The sequence below is a fragment of the Diabrotica virgifera genome, chromosome 2, assembly GCF_917563875.1.
Source record: "Diabrotica virgifera virgifera chromosome 2, PGI_DIABVI_V3a".
NCBI lineage: Eukaryota > Metazoa > Arthropoda > Insecta > Coleoptera > Chrysomelidae > Diabrotica > Diabrotica virgifera.
The window spans coordinates 130,400,488-130,422,811 of NC_065444.1; the positions used below are offsets into that span (position 1 = coordinate 130,400,488).

A 22,324-nucleotide genomic window follows, 5' to 3' on the forward strand; every position below is an offset into this window, starting at 1 on the left:
ATGTGCTGTAATTTGAAGCTTGGCGAGGCGCGAGGTACAGCTGCGGCAATTGAAGAGTTTACAGTCCCCTTACATATCTAGTAGCCGATTTTTTTTTTAGTTTACACTTCGATTAAACGCACATTTTACGTCAAATGACATTAATTACCAGTCGAGGACCCAGAATAGGTCGATTAAAATTTAAAAATCAAAATAAAACAAATCTATTTTACAAGATACATCGATTTTTAATAAAGAAAATTAGGGAGTCAGTGTTAAAAATATCCATTTTATTTTAAATCTATTTTATATTAAATAATGATCAACAGTAACACAATTAATATTTGGTATGCCTGCTCAAATGTTACCCATGGTTTAATTCTATTCCGTGGTCTAAGGTTTCTTTAATTTAATTCATCTGTCAACTCTGCCCACACAATTTCGATGGGGATAAGGAGTGGACTCGGAAGGGCACGAAAGAAGATTAACATGAGTTTATTCCAACCATTTTCGAACAACTTTACTCGAAGATTAGGTTGTCATTGCGGAATGTCTGGATCACTGATGGCAACATTATGTTCTCAAGAATATTATGTTTATAACATAATCCTCTTAATGTTCTTCTATATGAGAACAAACGCCCGGGCCTTCAGCGCTTATCCATCCCCAAAAGTCGGCTGAGAAACCTTCATTATTTTTTAAATTGTATATGGTGTATCAAACCTATGATTCCTCGGCCTATCAACTCTTATTTGACCCGTGACATATGATTGAAACTCTTTTTCATCGAAAAATATAACGTTAGACCAACACCCTTGAAACACCCAACCGTGCACATAAAGCTCCAATTTATATCTGCAGCAACTTGCCTTTTAGGCCAAGTGACCAACCTTTTACGAGTTTGACAATTGTTCTTGTTTTTTGCACTTCAGTCAAATGCATTATAGGCGTTTTGGATACGAAATACGCGCGAAATTGTTGACAAGTTCTTTGACATTTAGCAAATCCTTACGACAGTGTGATTGTAAAAATGAAGGTGTGAACTTTTCAGTGACCGCAGCTGTACCCCGATATTAATCAGGGTACAGTTTATCAAACTCTTTCCTAAGTTTGACAAACAATACTTACACCATAAGAATGTTTCCTATATTTTTTAGATTAAATTAATATATATTCTCTATTACTATGGTCTGTTTTTAAACCAGGAGCAGTAATTCAAATTTACCGCGTCGTAATGTTTGTACTCTGTTTGTTTTTTAACCAAGAGGAGTGATTCAAATTTACCGCGCCGTAATGCTTGTTTCTAATTGGTCCAACCGCAGGCAAGTTTATTATTTTGACACTAATGACCTTTATGAAATTTTGGCACTTCTGTCATTTTATAGGTTAATTAAGTATATCGGCGATTTTTTGAATTTTCTGTGTTATTTCTTTAATTTTTAGATTTTTAGTCTACTTTTATATAAAAAACAATTGTTTTTAGACCTCTTTAGCGATGTATTAGTATAATATACTATGTATGGATTATCATCGAAAGGTGATATGATCAACGAAAAAAGAAGATGAATTTGGTGACTTTTCTAGTAACTTTCTTGGGTGTGAATCTGTCTTTTTAGTTTATTCCTCTTGGTTAAAAAATCAACTATAGTGTTAAAAATTTTGACACTAATGACAATTATAAAATTTTGACACTTTTGTCATTTCATGGGTTAATTAAGTTATATCGGCGGTTATTTATGTTTTCTGCGTTATTCGTTTAATTTTTAGATTTTTAGTTTACTTTTATATAAAAAAACAGTTGTTTTTAGAGCTCTTTAGCGACGTATTAGTATAATATAATATATAGGGATTACCGTCGAAGGCCAATATGATCAACCAAAAAAGAAACCACAAATATCAAAACAAAACGTTTTCGCTCTCTAAAAAGAGCATCATCAGTGTTACGAGCCTAACATACTGAGCCACCCAAAAATACAAAGGTAAAAACCTTTTAAAAGTTGACAAAATGTCTTATATGAGTAAATAAATTGTGGTATCCAAAGGAGACCAGGATAAGGAGGATTTGGATAAGGCCCTAGGGCAACATATGACTCCCACGTGTGGGTTGCTAGGTAATAATTAGGTCATCAAATTGAGAGAGGTGAAAGGCAACTATTTTTAAATAAATATACCTTTTACCAAGAAAAATGTTTTCATTAAATTTACTTGTAATTAATGGTAGACAGTCAGCTACAGGAAATTCTTCCTTGTGGATACAAAAAAGATGTATTTGGTGATTTTTCTAGTGACTTTCTTGGGTGTGCAACTGTCTTTTTAGTTTACTCCTCCTTGTTTAAAAACAAACCATAATTACATTATTTTTTTAATAGAATATATAATGTTCACAATAGTTTGTTAGATCGTTATATTTTTAAAAACTTGAAGGAATCAAATTCAAGTCTTCAGTTTTTTCAGCAGTGTACTTATGTACAGCATTATATCATTTACCTTAATTTTAAATTTTTAACAATATCGTCTCGGACTTTTTTAGTAGCTGTAGCAGTCACCGCTAGAATAGGAACATCAGGCATAATGTCTCTTAACGTACCGAGCTTTCTATATTGAGCTCTAAAATCATGGCCCCAGCTACTCACACAATGAGCTTCATCTACTGCTAATAGAACTACTTCTAGTGTTTTACTCCATTTTACTAGTAAGTCTGTAAAATACAATAAAAATAATAAGAATATGAAATGACATATATGCATTCGCTCCGTGCGTGACCATGGTGGGGTACACGAAACTATGCCAGCGTCCGTAGCGGCGAAATATGAAAATTTTAGCGAATTTTTGCAATGTCATTGTCATTATGCTCGTTCGCGGACCCTGTCGGTGACTTTTAGTCCACGGCAACGCATGCGCACTTTAATTCCATATTGTTTATTTAATGTATTATTGTGTATTGATAAATATACCAGTATATTAATAATTAATAATATTAATTAATAGTAAATATACATTGTATATTTATCTATCAACGGTATTATTTATATCATTTTAAACTGCACATGCTCCACTTGCCTTGGACTAGTCCCTGACTGTCTCCGCGAACACACTTATGGTTTGTATAATAAATTTTATCAAAAATGGTAAATAAATATTACATATTAACGTCAAATATGTCATATGTGTATCATTTATATTTAACGTCAAATTGTGGTCGCTAAAAATATCAGGCGACTACGCTAGGTGTCGCGTCAGTCATGCACGGAGCGAATATATTTTTATATCATGCAGAAAATTCGGCTGTTTGCTCATTATACGCGAATTGATATGTATGACTTATACAAAAAATTAAAAATTCCAGTAGGGTTGTAGTGATACAACTTTGTTCCTGCTTTTGGGAAAAACTAAAACTTGTCGCTCATTTATGCGCTGCACCGCGAAGCGAAGCGCGGAGAAAAAGGTTGCTACGAATTTTCTTGATGTAGTTAAATATAACCGCGCTTATCTGAGCGAAGCAACGCGCGACGCAACGAAGAGAAGCGGCCGGGATGCATATTTACAGATGCTCCTATTGGGACCGTGCAAGTTCGGCAAAGCGACCTCTATTTCTACGCTCTGTACTTTTATTCGCACTTTTAATTATATTGGTCAATTATATTAGTCCTGGTTGCTGGAAAATTGTCAAGACCATAGTCCAAAAAAATAATAAGAAGAAAAAATAAGATGCAGGTTATGTTTAGCAAACGTAAACAATTGTATGTAGTAAATAAAATCAGTTATTAAAATGCAGTACTGCAAGCAAAATACAATTAATTAAATTTACCTTTATATAATAATTGCATATCATATCAATATTGTGGAGCAATATATAATTTTTCTGCGTCAATGACAGAAGGTATGAAATATACGTCAATTTGACAATTTCAATTGACAATATGAATTATTTAAGATAGTTGCAATATTTCTCCGCGACTCGCGCACGGTCGTTTCTCGTTTCCCTTTCCAAGTACTTGCACACCGCGAATACGACGGCACCAGAGTGCTGAAATCGGTTAGACTTCGATATACACTATTGCGTTACAAACCCTCATTGATTTAGGCACCTATTAAATTATAAGACATATTATATTAAATTATGGTGACAAAGTTTTTATTACAATTACATAATATTATTTAAGTATTGCATATTTCAATTTATTGCTTGAAAACCAGGAATAGAAATGTCGAAACTGCAATAAACCGAGCATACTTCAGACTGTGTTTTTTGACCCTAACCAAAGAAACACATAAAACAAAAATTATAAAAAAACGCCAATAAATAAAAAAACAAATAAATATTTTTTATTTTTATTTATTTTAAAGTACAGATATGATAACTCGTATACAGTGCGTCCATAAAGTAACGCATAAATTCATTATTAGCTAAATAAACAACATTATTAGAAATTACCGAAACAGGTCGATTTTTGATTTTAATTTATGATTTTTTGGCATATGTATCATACTAGTGACGTCATCCGTCTGTACGTGATGACGTAATCGATTTTTTTTTAAATAAAAATAGGGGTCGTGTTCTATTCTAGCTCATTTGAAAGGTAATTCAATTCTCTTTTCAGTAATACAAAACATTAACATAATTAAAAATGTATAAACATTTTCAATTTCGTTGCAACCTGAAAACGCAGCAGCACTATATTCTAGTTCAATCGGAGAGTGCAGGAAGAGTCTATACCGGTTTCGGGGCTTTTTTGCTTCATCATCAGTAGTCCCATATCCTCTTCTCTCCGATCCAATCAGATACCTCGATGCGTGCCTTCCCAGATTGCAACGAAAGAAATGTCACGGATATCGTAGCGATATCTGCTAAGAAACAAACCAAGTTAGCAATCCAGTAGTACAGAAACTGACAATAAATATCGTTCTCCATACCACTCGATTGACGACAGATGGAAACTCCCTGGTTACTACCTCCGCCGCTTTCAAAAATTATCAGCTTTACGGGTGCCGAGACAAACATTAAGGTAAGGGAATTTTAAATAATTCACGTCCCATCTGCTCAGCGTGGTAAAGTTCCAACGAGAAGGTTTCCTAAGTATTCCACAAGAGAGTAAATGAATTAAAAATGTATAAACATTTTCAATTTCGTTGCAACCTGAAAACGCAGCAGCACTATATTCTAGTTCAATCGCAGAGTACAGGAAGAGTCTATACCAGTTTCGGGGCTTTTTTGCCCCATCATCAGTAGTCCCATATCGTCTTTTCTCCGATCCAACCAGATACCTCGATGCGTGCCTTCCCAGATTGCAACGAAAAAAATGTCACGGATATCGACGGTAGCACTAAGTTATCACAATCCTGTAGTGCAGAAACCGACAATAAATATCGTTCTCCATAACACTAGATTGACCAGCACATGGAAACTCTCTGGTTACTACCTGAGAGTGCAGGAAGAGTCTATACCGGCTTTTTTCCCCATCATCAGTAGTCCCATATCCTCTTATCCGTATGGATTAAAATTTTTGTAAGCCGCGGAGGTAGTAACCAGGGAGTTTCCATCTGTTGTCAATCTAGTGGTAGAGGAAAGTCGTCAATTATGGAATACCATTTTGTTTTGGGGATATAAAAAAAGACCTTTATAGAAATGAAAACGTTGTAGTCATTAAAAGCCTTATAATAAATATCTTAATTAATAGTGCAGCCGATATGTGAAACAATTGTGCATTTAATGATAGAAGTATATAATTTGGACCACATATAGTGCACATATAAAGGTCCAAATTTAGATATGAGGCCATCTCAGATTTTGCCTTTTACAAAAATGGGGCGGGGATTCAAAATGGCGACTATACATATGTGACTAATAGCACGATAACTTTTGAATGAGACTTCAGATTTCAACCAAATTTGGTATATAGACTCTTTTTTTTATGTATAAGATCGAGGTCTTGAACCGGAAGAATCGGTTTACCAGAAGTTGTGTTTTTCCTGGGTTTTATGTAAAAATATGCTGTTTTTTTTTCAATTCTTTCACCCTGTATGTATTAATTTTTCAAAAAGTTAATACCACCATTGAAAAGAGCGTAAAAATATTTTTTAGGAAATATTTTTAACTTTTTAGTTATGTTAATTACCATTTAATAAATGCAAAACGTATCTTCACATGTACCTATATGCGGCAGATTCGTGCAAATATTATAAGAATTATTGTGCATTTAATGGTAGAATAATATAATTCGGATCACATATACTACACATAGAAAGGTTCAAATTTAGATACGAGGCCATCTCAGTTTTTGTTCATTTTACAAAAATGGCGGGCATTCAAAATGGCGACTATACATATGTGACTAATAGCACGATAACTTTTGAACGAGACGTCAGATTTCAACCAAATTTGGTATATAAGTTCTTTTTTCATGAATAATATCGAGGTCTTGAACCGGAAGAATCGGTTTACCAGAATTTGTGTTTTTACTGTTTTTTAATCTAAAAATATGTTGTTTCTTTTTCAATTCTTTCACCCTGTATATATAAATTTTTCAAAAAGGTAATACCGCCATTGATAAGAGTGTAAATATATTTTTTAAGAAATATTTTGAACTTTTCAGTTGTGTTAATTACAATTTAATAAATGCATAACGTATGTTCAAATGTACCTATGGGCGGCAGATTCATTTTGAATGCCCGCCATTTTTGTAAAAGACTAAATCTGAGATGGCCTCGTATCTAAATTTGAATCTTTGTATGTGTAGTATGTGTGGTCCAAATTATATGCTTCCACCATTAAATACACAATAATTCATATTATTATTTGCACGAATCTGCCGCACATAGTTACCTACATGTAAAGATACGTTATGTATTTATTAAATGGTAATTAATAGAGAGCGGAATATATGCAAAGTGCATATGGATGCATATATTGCATATTTTCAGACAACAAACACAACATTGCATATTTACGCTAAACACGATTTATTTTGCATATTTTAAAAATAAATTATATAAAAGTTTAAAATTTTCCTCTCTTAGTTGGAATTTTATAACTTCGATATGAACGAGCTCGTTATTTATCTATCTATCGCTCATTATCTATCTGGACTTTCCCATTACTACCTGAATTTAACAATTATGGGTGTTCCCAGAAAAATATTTTATTAGCGTAGCAAGTCGTAGGTACCTACCTGCTTTTAAGGGTCTAATATTTATTTTGTCAGTTTCCGGCCAACATTTGTTTAAAGTAAACGTTGTATCGTATTTAGTGTTTTTGAAGTGATTGGTATATATTAAATTTAAATATGTCTACCATTCAAAAAAGTGCTTGGATAAAGTGTTTTCCCGAGTTAAAGCTAAGTGGAGACAAAGTGTTTTGCAAGGCCTGTTCCAAAATCGTAAGTTACATTCATTTTCACATTTCATTTTTTAAATAAGGAACTGACAAACAAAAGCATCATGTCCCACAAAAGAAATTTTTCTGGAAAGAGTGTTTTTATTCGACAAATTCGCTTTTACTTCTATAAAGACGGACATAGTTTTTTACCAGATCTAATAAAGTCATTAGAACAAAGGAATTTACAATTAAGTGATTCGGTTAATCTTGTTAACACTTTTTCTGCTTATTGTCAAAAAATTCCCGGAAATACAGGGATTACAATTAGAAATAAATTAAAAAATGTTTTAGAAAAAAATGAGGGCTTCGATTGTTTGAGGAAAGTTGTACGTATTTTTGAAGGCAACTTTTCTGAAGATCTTACGACTTGGCAAATTAGTTTACTGCCTAAATTAAAATATTGTCCTATAACATCAGTAGATGTATAACGAACTTTTTCTGTGTCCAAACACGTTTTTAGTGATAGAAGGCAAAAGTTGCTAGTTGAAAATTTTGAAAAATATTTGATTATAAATTCATACTATAATTTAGATTCTTAATTTAATTATAATATCAGTTTTTGTGTGTAATTTCATTTGTTTTTATGTGAAAAATAAATATGTATTAAACATAAATGTAGGTTGAATTTTTTAAACATAAAGGTTTATATTTAATATATTGTTTTATTTTTGAGTATTTTTAATATGCATTTGCATATTTAGACAAATTTAGAAAAAATACCTGCATATTTGTAGTAAAAGTAATGCATATATATGCGCATATTTTGGTAATGTTGTGTTGCATATATTCCGCTCTCTAGTAATTAATATAACTAAAGAGTTTAAAATATTTCCTAAAAAATATTTTTACGCTCTTTTCAACACCGGTATTACCTTTTTGAAAAATTAATATATACAGGGTGAAAGAACTGAAAAAGAAATAACATATTTTCACATAAAAAAAAAACAGTAAAAACACAAATTCTGGTATACCAATTCTTCCGGTTCAAGACCTCAATATTATTTATCAAAAGAAGAACCTATATACCAAATTTGGTTGAAATCTGACGTCTTGTTTAAAAGTTATCGTGCTATTAGTCACATATGTATAGTCGCCATTTTGAATGCCCGCCATTTTTGTAAAAGGAACAAAAACTGAGATGGCCTCGTATCTTAATTTAAACCTCTATATATGTAGTATATGTGGTCCAAATTATTATGCTCCTACCATTAAATGCACAATAATTCTTATAATATTTGCACGAATCTGCCGCATATAGGTACATGTGAAGATACGTTTTGCATTTATTATATGGTAATTAACATAACTAAAAAGTTAAAGATATTTCCTAAAAAATACTTTTACGCTCTTTTTAATAGCCGTATTAACTTTTTGAAAAATTAATACATACAGGGTGAAATAATTGAAAAAAAACAACATATTTTTACATAAAAACCAGGAAAAACACAACTTCTGGTAAACCGATTCTTCCAGTTCAACACCTCGATCTTATACATCAAAAAATAACCTATATACCAAATTTGGTTGAAATCTGAAGTCTCATTCAAAAGTTATCGTGCTATTAGTCACATATGTATAGTCGCCATTTTGAATCCCCGCCATTTTTGTAAAAGGGAAAATCTGAAATGCCTCCTATCTAAATTTGAACCTTTATATTATGTGTAGTATACGTGGTCCAAATTATTGGGACCGTGCAAGTTCGGCAAAGCGACACCTATTTCTACGCTATGCAGCTTTATTCGCACTTTTAATTATATTGGCCAATTATATTAGTCCTGGTTACTGGATAATTGTCAAGGCATAAAATAACGAAAAAGAAAAAATAAGATTCAGGTTATGTTATTAAAACGTAAACAATTGTATGTAGTAAATAAAATTAGTTATTAAAATGCAGTACTGCAAGCAAAATACAATTAATTAAATTTACCTTTATATAATAATTGCATATCATATCAATATTGTGGAGCAACATATAATTTTTCTTCTTCAATGACAGTAGATATGAAATGTACGTCAATTTGACAATTTCAATTGACAATATGAATTATTTAAGAAAGTTGCAATATTTCTCCGCTATTCGCGCACGATCGTTTAACGTATCCCTTAAAAGTACTTGCACACCGCGAATAGGCTTCTATCATTAAATGCACAATTCTTATAATATTTGCACGAATCTGCCGCACTATAACAAAAAAAATTGAACTAAACAACAAAATTCCAAATGAGTAACCAAATATGGAATAGGTACCCATATATGGAATATAGGCATAAACCAACATATCAATAACAAAAATATACATAAACATCTGAGATCAAATAAGAAAATTGTGAAAAATAAAAAAAGTAGCTTAATTCACTTGCAGACATCACAGATCCATGTATGAAACTCTGGACCAGCACAATCATAATGCACTTAATCGCCTATTCCATAATTAGGCACCAACGACTGTCCATATTTGGATTTGTACATTAGTTCAAACTAGTATCAGCATTTTTTCAAGTCGTAATGTTTTAATTACAGAAGGTCATAAAATATTAAAATAAAGGTACTATTGATATACTCAATATCATAACAAGTCTGTATTCCTGCATAATAACCAATAATACTCGTTTAATATATTTACCTTTGAAATTTTTTGAAAGACGATAAAACAAAACGCGCCTGCCAGACACGTATCGTTCGCGCATCTGACACTGAGGTGTGAATACGATAATAAAGAGAGCGACTGAAAGAGGATGGTATTGTAGTGCGCTTCCAACTTATATTTTCGGAGAAATCAAGGAATTCCATATTAGGACACTATTCCATATTTGGTTACTTTCCTCTATGGAGAAAGATATTTATTGTCGGTTTCTGTACTACTGGATTGATAACTTAGTTTGTTTCTTAGCAGATGTCGCTATGATATCCGTAACATTTCTTTCGTTGTAATCTGGGAAGGCACGCATCGAGGTATCTGGTTGGATCGGAGAGAAGAGGATATGGGACTACTGATGATGGGGCAGAAAAGCCCCGAAACCGGTATAGACTCTTCCTGTACTCTCCGATTGAACTAGAATATAGTACTGCTACGTTTTCAGGTTGCAACGAAATTGAAAATGTTTATACATTTTTAATTCACTTACTCTTTTGTGGAGTACTTAGGAAACCTTCTTGTAGGAACTTTACCATGCTGAGCAGATGGGACGTGAATTATTGAAAATTCCGTCGTCTTAATGTTCGTCTCGGCAGCCGTATGGCTTATAATTTTTGAAAGCCTCGGAGGTAGTAACCAGAGAGTTTCCATCTGTTGTCAATCTAGTGGTATGGAAAACGATATTTATTGTCGGTTTCTGTACTACTGGATTGATAACTTAGTTTGATTAACATAATTATTTATACAGGGTGTTAAAATTTTTTTTAATTAAATTAATTGACACAAAAAGACGAATGTGCGTAATGTATTAGTTCAAAATACATTTTACTGCTGTCATAAAACATAAATAAAATGTTTATTTGACAATAAACCTTGCTTTTCGCTTAAATTAAATGTTCAAACTGTCAAGAGGCAGGTGGCTTAACAGCTTTAACAATGAATTTAATTCAGTAAAAAGTAATATGTTTCTTTTTGAAGTAAACATTTTATTTCTATTTTCTGACAGCATTAAAATGTATTTTGAATAAAATAAACTACGCAATTTCTTCTTTTTGTGTTATTAATTTAATTAATTTTTTTTTACTTAATTTAATTAAATATATATGTTTATATCACTAAATATAGAATTGAATTACCTTTCAATTGAGCTATCACACGACCCCTATTTTCATTTAAAAAATCATCTTTTACGTCATTACGTCCAGACAGATGACGTCACTAGTATGATATATATGCCAAAAAATCATAAATTAAAATCAAAAATCGACCAAAAGTCATGCGGAAAATTTTCTTTGAATTTCGTTTGTCGACAACTTTCGACGTGTCTCCTATTGAAAAAACTTTCACTATTAATAATATCGCTAATGTTCATGTTCAGTAGTTCTATTGGTATTTGTATTTAGACCATGTAGGTACGATCTGTAGTGAAGAGAGTATGGATGACGAAACATTTATTTTGATTGTCCAAAATTATAAAGAAGTGTATATTTTGGATCAGAACTACCACAACCAGATTAGGCGTGATAATATTTGGGAAGAAATAGGTGAAAAATGTCAACAGAAAGGTTTAAATCCATAAATTTACCTTTTTAAGTTTATGTTATGAATCCAAGGTTTTCTTTTACTATTCATATTATATTTTTCTTCTTCAGCTACTGCACATGCAATATCAAAGTCTTCTTCTGAACTGCTACTCGAAGTCATTAATTCAAAAACTATCGTACAACACGTGTCTACACACCTACTTCAATGCCAAAGTACAACTGCCTTCTATTTTCTATTTCAAACCGAACAACATGCTGTACCTCACCGTACATAAGCGAAAAACCGTGCACATATTAGCGCGCATTTCAAAACTTTGCCGCGCCGTGCTTCGCTTCGTAGCGCATAAATGAGCGAAAAGCTTAACTCTTAACAAACTAATAGTATTTTAAGAAAACAAATCATAACTAACTAACCTGTACCTAAATCCCCACAACAAAATTCGGGAGTTAGATAAACAAGTCTATATTTATTTTCTTCTATTTCGCTTATAGTAGTTTCTTGCTTTCTATTAGCTGTCCCTAGTAAACAAGCTGGAATATTAGCAACCTAAAATATAAAAAAAATGTTAATCATAAAGTATTGAGACAAATGGGTAAAGAGATGAAATTATAAAAAAAAAATAAAAAATGAAAGATGAAAGATAGATGAAATTATGTTTTCTTTACGTGCCATCTCAATGGCAATCATCATTGCTATTCTAACTTTTGACACTACAGCCCAAAAGGGTTTAGTTGAGCTGCATCCAAACCATTCACTGAGGTTTCTCAGCCAGGACATGTTTCTTCTACCTATGCTGCGCCTTCCTTGAATCCTTCTCTGCATTATTAATTTTACAAGTTCATATCTGTCACCACATATGTTATATGACCCAAATATTGTAGTTTTCGTATTTTGATGGAATTCACGAACAGCTTGGATATTAGTGCACCCTATGTAACCCACAGCTGAATCTTATGTTTGTGTGTCACAGTGTTGCCATACTGTTTTCTTTATTTTTTTCATAATTTCAATCAATGTTAAATGTACCTACAAGAATAATAGAATAATTTTATAAGAATGTTTACTTTTCCGTCATTATACCAGGTAGAATGACAAATGAGGTGTCAAATGAAAGCTTATACATAATCCAAGGATGGTACTAAAGGTGAGAAATTAGACCTAGGTTGTCTGTCCGTCTGACCGCGAATATAACTCCTCCGTCACTATACCAGGTAGAATGGCAAACGTGGTGTCAAATGAAAGCTTATAATCCAAGGATAGTACTAAAGGTGAGAAATTTGACATAGTCCGTCTGTCCGTCCGACCGCGAATATAACTCATCCGTCACTATACCAGGTAGAATGACAAATAAGGTGTCAAATGAAAGCATATATTCCAAGGATGGTACTAAAGGTTATAAACTTGACAGTCTGTCCGTCCGACCGCGAATATAACTCCTCCGTCATTATACCGGGTAGAATCACAAATGAGGTGTCAAATGAAAGCTTACAATCCAAGGATGGTACAAAAGGTGGAAATTTGACCTAGGACTTCCGGTTTTAAAAATGCGGCCAGAAGTACTGTTTTAAAGTCACTGGAATAGTACAATACTGGGATATATTATTCGACGCGCCTTCACAAGACGAGAATAAATATATACTTTCGGTTTAATGACTGTCTGTCCGTCCGCGAATACAACTTCCTCCGTTATTAATACAGATAGAATGACAAATGAGGTGTCAGAGTACCATCCTTGGATTATAAGCTTTCATTTGACACCTCATTTGTAATTCTACCTGGTATAATGACGGAGGAGTTGAGTTTACAAACAGACAAGACGGACGGACGGACAGACGGACGTGGATATACGTTTTCACATTTTTACAAAATTGGTGAAAACAACAACATAATAAACCTTACTTAATTGATGTTTCAAGACTACTTATTTTTTACACATTATACAATATTACAAGGTTTCTAGCAAGTTAAACTTCGCAATGATTTAAAATAATCAAGTAAAAACCTATATCTATACATAACATATTAGAACATATTAGGGCACACGGTGCACTAATAACCAAGTTGTCCCAATTCACTATCTCCCTGCTGTTCTTTATTCTTCTTCTTCTTAGTACTTCTTCATTTATATTCCGAAGAGCAATCAAGAAGTTTTTATTATTTAAGTGTTACTATAGTATCGAGGAATTTTTTGAGGACAGTTGTGCTAATTGATAGCTTTTCTTATGGAAATTTTATAATTAGTATTTTAATGTATCTTGTACTTTGTTTGTACTATTTACTATACCATGTTGTGTTTTATAAATGTAAACTCATTTTAGAAACAATAAATTTCTCTCTCTCTCTCTCTCTCTCTCGCTCTCTCTCTCTCTCTCTCTCCCGCTCTCTCTCTCTCTCTCTCTCTCTCTCTCTCTCTCTCTCTCTCTCTCTCTCTCTCGCTCTCGCTCTCGCTCTCGCTCTCTCTCTCTCTCTCTCTCGCTCTCGCTCTCGCTCTCGCTCTCGCTCTCGCTCTCGCTCTCGCTCTCGCTCTCGCTCTCGCTCTCGCTCTCGCTCTCGCTCTCGCTCTCGCTCTCGCTCTCGCTCTCGCTCTCGCTCTCGCTCTCGCTCTCGCTCTCGCTCTCGCTCTCGCTCTCGCTCTCGCTCTCGCTCTCGCTCTCTCTCTCTCTCTCTCTCTCTCTCTCTCTCTCTCTCTCTCTCTCTCTCTCTCTCTCTCTCTCTCTCTCTCTCTCTCTCTCTCTCTCTCTCTCTCTCTCTCTCTCTCTCCTCTCTCTCTCTCTCTCTCTCTCTCTCTCTCTCTCTCTATCTCTCTCTCTCTCTCTCTCTCTCTCTCTCTCTCTCTCTCTCTCTCTCTCTCTGATTTCTTTGGTATATTCATTTGCTTCATTAATGTTTGTACCTAAATAGTTATAATTCTGAACTCGTTCTATCGTCTTATTATTTACGTGTAGAATGATGTTTCTAATATTTTTCTTTGATATAATCATGAAATTTGTTTTCTTTATGTTTAGTGACAGACCAAATTCTTCACTCATTGCAACAACCTTATCTAAAATTCTTTGTAGATCTCTCTTAACACCTCTTTTGATTTTGATTTTATTAGTTTTTAAATTATTTATTGTGATGCCAGCTTCTTGTTCATAAGATTATTTATTATTCTTATATCCCATGTGGCGATGTTCTTTGTTCTCATTAGTTTTAATAACGGGTTATATTTTCGGTTAACTGTATCAAATGCCTTGTTATAATCTAGGAAGCAGTCATAGATGTCTTGGTTTACTAAACACATTTAACAGCTTGGTATTAGCACATTTACTGAATATAATGCTTCTCTGGTTCCTGAGTATTTCTAAATCCGAATTGAGTTTGGAATGGAATTATTAACAACTGTTAAAATTTAAAAAAAAACATCATATCTGGGCCATGTATTCCGAAATGATAAGTACAGTCTGCTACAGCTTGTAGAGGAATGAAAGACTGAAGGTAGCAGAGTTTTGGGCAGAAAGAAAAAATCCTGGCCGAGAAATTTATGAGAATTCCAAATACCAGATGCTGCAAACATAAAGGCCGTATGACACTATGGATTTTCTTATATCATTTCTTTTATCGTTTCTGATATGTGAAAAAATGGATAGTGTCATACACGGGTACAAGTTCTTGTAACAGAAACGATACCAGAATTTGTGTCAAACACAGTTTCTTGCACAAGGAATGTGCCAATTTGTGCACAAAAAACAAAAACGTAAAACCTGCTGATAAAACATCTAAATATTATAATGGCGGCTGAAAATGGGATCATATAATTTATGTCTTGATGATTTTATTTGTGTTTTTGTAGGTATTGTCCTTTTCATGATCATTTTTCAGTGCGTCACAAATGATAGGAAAAAGGGTAAGTCCGTGATAATACACATTTATGACATTTATTCTAACATGACATTTTAGTTAAATCTGACAGTTGTCACATTTTATTTTCAATTTGGAATAAAAACAAATCAAATGTGTTTCTTGCATTTATAAAATGGTATTTTCTTTGATTTGTATAGTCTTATAAATTATACAGATTATATTTGTAATATTATTATCTAATTAAAAAAAATTATTTTTTTATTATGGCGCCATCTATCGACAACTAGAATAACTAGAAGAAATGTTATAAAAATGTCACCGACGAAATGTAATCACCGACGTGCCTTTTTTTCTGTCACATACAATTTAATGCGTTAGAAAGAAATCGAAAAACTGTGACGCACTGAAAGATGATCATGAGAAATACTGTATTATTTGTATTTAGCTCCTATTAAAGTTCAAACTATAACTTTGGCTTGCATTGTGTGCATAATTGCATAATTTTTTAATAGAGGAAAATACCATATTACAGTAGTTCCTAATTTGGATCAAAATGAAGATAATTCTAATGCAAATATTTTAGCACAAATATCAAAACAAAATAAAAATACAAATAATCAACAGATCAACAAAGAATAAAAATTCTGGTTAACATTAAATGTTAAATTTATAAGTTTTTAAAAGTTTATAAATTTTATAAAATCCTTAAAATCAGCTAGATGCAGTAGATCAGCTAGATGCAGTAAGTATTACCAAAATACCATACAAATGTAACGTGGCACTGGGTGGCAAACAAAATTTCGACCCATCACGTGCCAAATTACATACAATTTTTGATAAAAGAACTTTTATAGTGTCATACAGGGCACAAATGTATGTGCAAGAAACAATACAAGAAAATGTATATAACTTTCTAATATCAGAAACGATATAAGAAATGATACAAGAAAATGCATAGTGTCATACGGCCTTAATACATCTGGCACAAAACAAAAATACCTATCATTTTATGGTTGTCAACCCTTCAGCAGATGATGGCACATAATGATCAAAAAGTCGGACAACTTACAGTTTAGGGCAACGAGCGAACAGTGTTGCCATACTTTTTTATAATTTAGATGTTTAATATATTGTTTTATAATTATTTAGACGTTGTTTAAAATATTATTTTTTATAATATAGGAACTGTTTAAAATATTAGAAAATTAGACTTTTACCATTTATGGAATTTTTGTTGTGCATGGTAGAGCAATATTTAGTTTAGTTAAATTTAAGTTCAGTTTAATTTAATGAATTCTTAGTCTTATTTCATAGGTTAGTTTATTCATTTAACTAAGTTAGTTTCTTTTTATTACTATTTTAGATATTATATTATTTACATTTTAGAAATCGTGTTCTTATTAACTATTGTTTTTGATATCATTTTAATGCTTTTACTATAGTGTCTAAATGATATTATAGATGTTTCTGTTTATTTTCTGATTTCTATCTAACATCTGTTTTTGACTTTTAAATTACCTAAATTGAATTTTAGATGTTCCAGTAAGAAATATTTTATAGTCTGGCAACACTGTCAATATTTTTAACTTGCTTCAAATGTCAACTACAAATTGGTTATGTTTGGTTGCCCTAAACTGTAAATTGTCCCTTACCACGATACACAGAGAACCAGTATGCCGATTGTCGTCGCTAAATTTAAATTTGGTTCGGCTGCGCAGCACGTCATGTAGGAACCTAACAGATATTTGCTTATTGTTTGGATGCATTATTTCGTATGTGGTGGCGTTGAAAGTGAATAGATTGAGTCGGTTTTAAAATATTAAGCTGTTAACGATTGAAGCAATTCTATATTATTTTAGTTACAAATTGTTGTTTATTAGCATAACTGTGTATTTTTAAAACTATTATAATATAGCTATTAGTTTTATAGTAATTCATTAAAACTGAGACTATAATGCCATTTGAGGTGATAGGTATTATGCATGTGCAGAACACGAACATATATATTTAGAATGAGGGATATATATATATATATATATATATACAAGCTGTACGCTCCCGAGGAAGCTGAAGCTGTTTTCACTTGAAGATCCTTTTTGTGGGGGATCATCCCATTCTGACTTTGGTTTTACAATTGCTGGTGTGACTTCGCTGTTTCCACTACCTTTCTCCATTCTTCTCTCTCTCTGATTTTGCTTCCTATATTTCTAATTTCCATACTTCTGAAGTCTTCTTCCACTTGTTGTCTCCATCTGAGTTTAGGCCTGCCTCTGGTTCTTGTACCTGGTGGTATCCATTCGGTTATAACTCTTAACGGATTGTTCTTCTCTCTTCTCATTATGTGTCCATACCATCTAATTCTCTGTGCTTTTGTTGCTCTTACTATGTTCTCTTGACCCATCCATTCTTGTATTTCGTGGTTCATCCATTGCCTTGCATCCTCTTCGTTTTCCCTCTTTGGTCCCAGAATTTTTCTCATAATTTTTCTCTCAAAAACTTTCAGCTGCTCTTCTTCTCTTGCTGTTAATGTGAATGTCTCCAAAGCATATAGCACTATTGGTCTTATGGTCGTTTTGTAGATTTTCATTTTTGTATTTCGGCTTATCTTCCTATCTTTGAAAATTTTTTTTATTTCTGTAGAATGCTTTGTTTCCTGCTTGAATTCTTCTTTTCATATCTACACTTTCATTTCTTCTGTTGACTAATACTCCCAAATATTTGAATGTTTCAACCTCTTCGAAGCTGTGTGCGTCTATTGTCATTTCTGTCAGTTGCGTCTTCTTTTTTTTACTTACATTCATGTATTTTGTTTTATTTTCATTTATTTCCAGTCCTCTTAGTTTGGATTCGTTTTCTATTTCTTGAAAGGTTTTCTTTAATGCCTTTTTATCTGTTGCTACTATGGTTATATCTATATCGTCCGCATATCCAATTATTTGTACTGTATTTTTATTTATAGTTCCTGCGTTTGACAACTTTTTTATTATCTTATCTAATGATAGAATAAATAGTACAGTTGAGAGCGCATCTCCTTGTCTTACTCCATTTTTAATTTTTATTATTTCTGTTCTCTCTCTTCCGGTGTCTATTGTTGCTTGGGAATCTCGCATTGTCATTTCTATCATTCTTATAATTTTATTTGGTATTTTGCTCTCTTGTAAGTCTTGGATCATTTTTCTTCTACTTAGTTTGTCAAAAGCCTGTTTAAAGTCTAGAAAAAGTATATGTGCTTCTCCGTCGTACTCGTATGTTTTCTCTATCGCTTGTTTTAGTGTATGGATAGCATCTATCGTGGATCTTCCTTTTCTGAAACCGTACTGGTAGTCTCCTATGCTTTGTTTTGTGTATATTGTTAGTCTGTCTCTAATTATACCAGTCAGTACTTTATATGTTACATTCAGTAAATTAATTGCTCGGTAGTTTTTACATATCCTGTGGTCTCCTTGTTTTGGGATTGTCACAATAATTCCTTTCTTCCATTCTTCGGGCATTGTTTCCTTATTCCATATATTCTGTATTAGTTCATAAATCTTTCTGTATAGTGCTTCACCCCCGTATTTTATAAGTTCTGCACATATTCCGTCGTCTCCCGCTGTTTTCCCGTTTTTCAGTTTGCATACTGTATCTTTTACTTCTGTATAGGTCAATTCTTCTTCTTCACCTTGTTCCGGGTTCATTATTGTTTCTCTTTCTTCTTCTACATCCGTTTCTTGATACATTTCTTCGAAATACTTCTGCCATGTTTCTGCTTCTATGGTTACATTAGCTGTCCGTTTTCTACTACCTAGCTTTAAGTATTGGTACAGTGGTTTTGAATTGTGTCTCTTATTTTCTGTTTCGATCTCGTTCATAATTTCGTCTACTTTTTTATTTTTCTTTGATTTAAACAATTTCTTTGTCTTTTTCCTTTGATCTTGGTATTTTTCTCGTTCCTCTTCTTTACCTGTGCTTAGCCATTTCAATCTTGTTTTATTCTTTTCGTCCACTGCTAGTTTGCACTCTTCGTCAAACCAATTGTTTCTTCTTTCTTTTTGCATTTTTCCAACTACTTTCTCTGCTGCAGTGTTTATTCCTTGTTTGATTTTTTTCCACTGCTCCTCCATTTCTTGTTCCTCCTTGAACTGCATCTCTACATTTACTTCTTTTACAAATCTTTTTACTCCTTTATCTTTCAATTTATCTACGTCCCATCTTCCCTGTGCTTTTCGTCTTTCATTCTTTGTTGTTTTTATTTTACATTTTGCAATCACTAGCATATGGTCCGAATCGATGTTTGCCCCTCTGTGAGATCTCACGTCATTTATCGACTGTTTGTGTGACTTTTTAATAAGTACATGGTCTATTTGATTCCCCTCCAGACTGCCTGGTCTCATCCATGTTATCTTGTGTATGTTTTTGTGTTTATATCTCGTGCTACTTATGTCCATGTTTAATGCCGCTGCTAAATTACATAATCTTTCTCCATTATTGTTTGTTGTGCTATGTAATGAGTTTTCCCCTGCAACCTCCCTAAAGCATTTTTCTTTACCTATTTGTGCGTTGAAATCGCCTATAATAATTAATATATCTTCTCCCGGGATTTTTTCGGCATTTTCTTCTAGTGTTTCATAGAACTGTTGTTTTATTAAGTCATCACTGTTTTCTGTGGGTGCATAGACATTTATTATGGACAACTTGTTCGGTTTGCTGTTTACTCTTATGTATGATAATCTTTGACTTATGGGTTTAAATTCCATAACTTTATGCCTCATTTCCCCTAACACAATAAAAGCAGTTCCTCCATATCCTTGTTTTTCTTCTCCAGCATACCATACTGTATAATTTTCTTTTTCGATTTTTCCATGTCCCCCCCACCTGGTTTCTTGAATTCCTGCAATATCTATATCGTATTGTTTCAACTGTGTCGCTAGCTCTTCCATTTTTCCTTCTTCTAGCAGTGTCCTGACGTTCCATGTTCCAATTTTTTTTTGTCATTTTTTTAATTCTCTTCCTTTTTTTTGTATTTTTCTTATTATTTTGAATATACCGTGACTCATTTACCTCTTCGTTTGCATTGTCTGTTTCCTTTTCATCCATCCATTCTCTTTTGTCTAGTTTTTTGGGACATTTTCAATTTCTATAAGTTTATTTTCTCTTGAATTCCATTTTAGCACTTTGTCATTTATTTCTAATTTCTGGTATCTGATTTTTACTTTTGCTCCTTTGCTTCTCTGTTGTTTTGCTATGTCTCTGATTTCTTTTTGTATCTTTGCTTCCTTGAACGTCAGCGCTGCATCTATGTATATTTCTCTACAGTCTCTTGTGTATTTGAGTTTACCTTTTTCTTGCAGTATTTTCTGTTTGTCTTCCCAGCTCTTCGTTTCTATTATACATTTCTTGTATCCTATCTTAAACGCACTTTTAACTTCTATTTTCAGTTGCAGCTCTGTTTCCATCATTTTTTGTATGTTTTCTCTTAGTCTAACTTCATCTTCCAGATCTACCTGAATTCCTGTTATGATTAATTTATTGCGTATTTTTTCTTTATCGATCTTCTCTAATCTATTCTCCATGAGTGTTAACGCTTTTTTGAGTTCTTCGTTTTCTTTCTCCCATTTTTGTTCTTTTTTTCTACTTCTCTTTTTAAATTTTCTGTTTCTGCTTTGTTTTGCTTAAGCTTCTGCTTAATATCTTCCAGTTCGTTTTTCATATCCTTGATTTCATCTTTAATCTCTGTTTTGCTTTCCAGGATATCTTCTTTAATTTCTTGCCTCATCTGGCTCAGCAATATCTTAATCTCCTCCATGTCCGTTAATATTGTACTTACTTTTTTAAAGCGCGTGTCTGGAGCTTTTTTGCTTTTATGTTGCTCTTCTTTGTCTTCTTCAATCGAGCTGTCGTGCTCCGGTTTGTGTCTTTTTCCTTCTTTTTTATTTTCTTCGTTGTTCATCTATTTGTCTTGTTGTTTGTTTTCTAGACTGAAAATATTTATCAATATAATGCGAGAAAAATATATTTTTAGTTCACTTAAAGCTTATAATATACACAAAAAATAGGAAAATGTAACCTGTGTCTAATAGTAATTATTATTATTATTATCTTCTTATTTTTAATTACGTTTTGGTAAGGTCTCAGATATTTTGCACACGCCGGCAACGTCGCAGAATATTTGGCCGTACTTCTGTTTGCTAATTTATTTATGGCTTTCAGTAATTAAATATTCATTAATGTTTAATTATACACGTTTTTGTTATATTCAATGTTTGTTGTATTTGTAACTTAAAAAAATATTGTTCTGTATAATATTATTGCAAATCTCTTCTCTTACGTGCATCAAATTAACAGAAAGATGACTTACAGTTGAAATGTTGAATTCACCACACACTTTGTGAAAATTTCACCAAAAACCAATGTTTACTTCCGTACTAAAACAACTTTTTTCACCAGAGAGCAAATCACCTTGTGTTCACACCAACTTTTAACTACCTAACTAGAATGAGGGATATTAACAGAAAAATAAGTTTTAAAAACTGCCAGAGAGCACTTGACAAAAAGATATCTAAATTTTCTAATTTTAAAAAATGATTTTAATTATAGATACTAATTCTAATAGTATTAATAAAACTTTTCCCGCAAATTTGTTTTTTTTTATTAATACACATAATATGTATTATACATAATATATACATAATATATACATAATTGATATAAAGTTAAACCAGGTTAGGAATCTAAAAATTTAAAGTGCGAACATTTTATACACACATATACAGAGTGGGCCAAAGAAAACAGTCCACCTCGATATTTGGCAGTATTTATTAGATTTTAAGGAAATGAAGAAACAGGTCGATTTTTGATCTAAGGTAGACACATTTTTACGGTACATACATCTATCATTTGTCAACCCCCTCCCTTCCATTTCCCCCATCCCTTATTTTTAAATAGAGAATACGGGTCGTGTGCTACC

At 32.7% G+C, this 22,324-nt stretch overlaps 1 protein-coding gene across 2 annotated transcripts in view; it reads right to left on the reverse strand.

Moving 5' to 3' along the window:
* LOC114335657 (bifunctional 3'-5' exonuclease/ATP-dependent helicase WRN-like) overlaps positions 1–22,324 on the reverse strand; it is a 104,058-nt gene that overhangs the window by 72,809 nt on the left and 8,925 nt on the right. Inside the window, exons 3-4 of one of the 2 annotated variants that reach the window (XM_028285925.2) lie at positions 11,955–12,081; positions 2,467–2,677 (exon numbers count right to left, since the gene is read on the reverse strand). In XM_028285925.2, the coding sequence (XP_028141726.1) occupies positions 2,467–2,677; positions 11,955–12,081 (338 nt within the window). Of the gene's footprint in view, positions 1–2,466; positions 2,678–11,948; positions 12,082–22,324 lie in introns of both variants that reach the window. The other variant, XM_028285924.2, reaches the window with a different exon arrangement.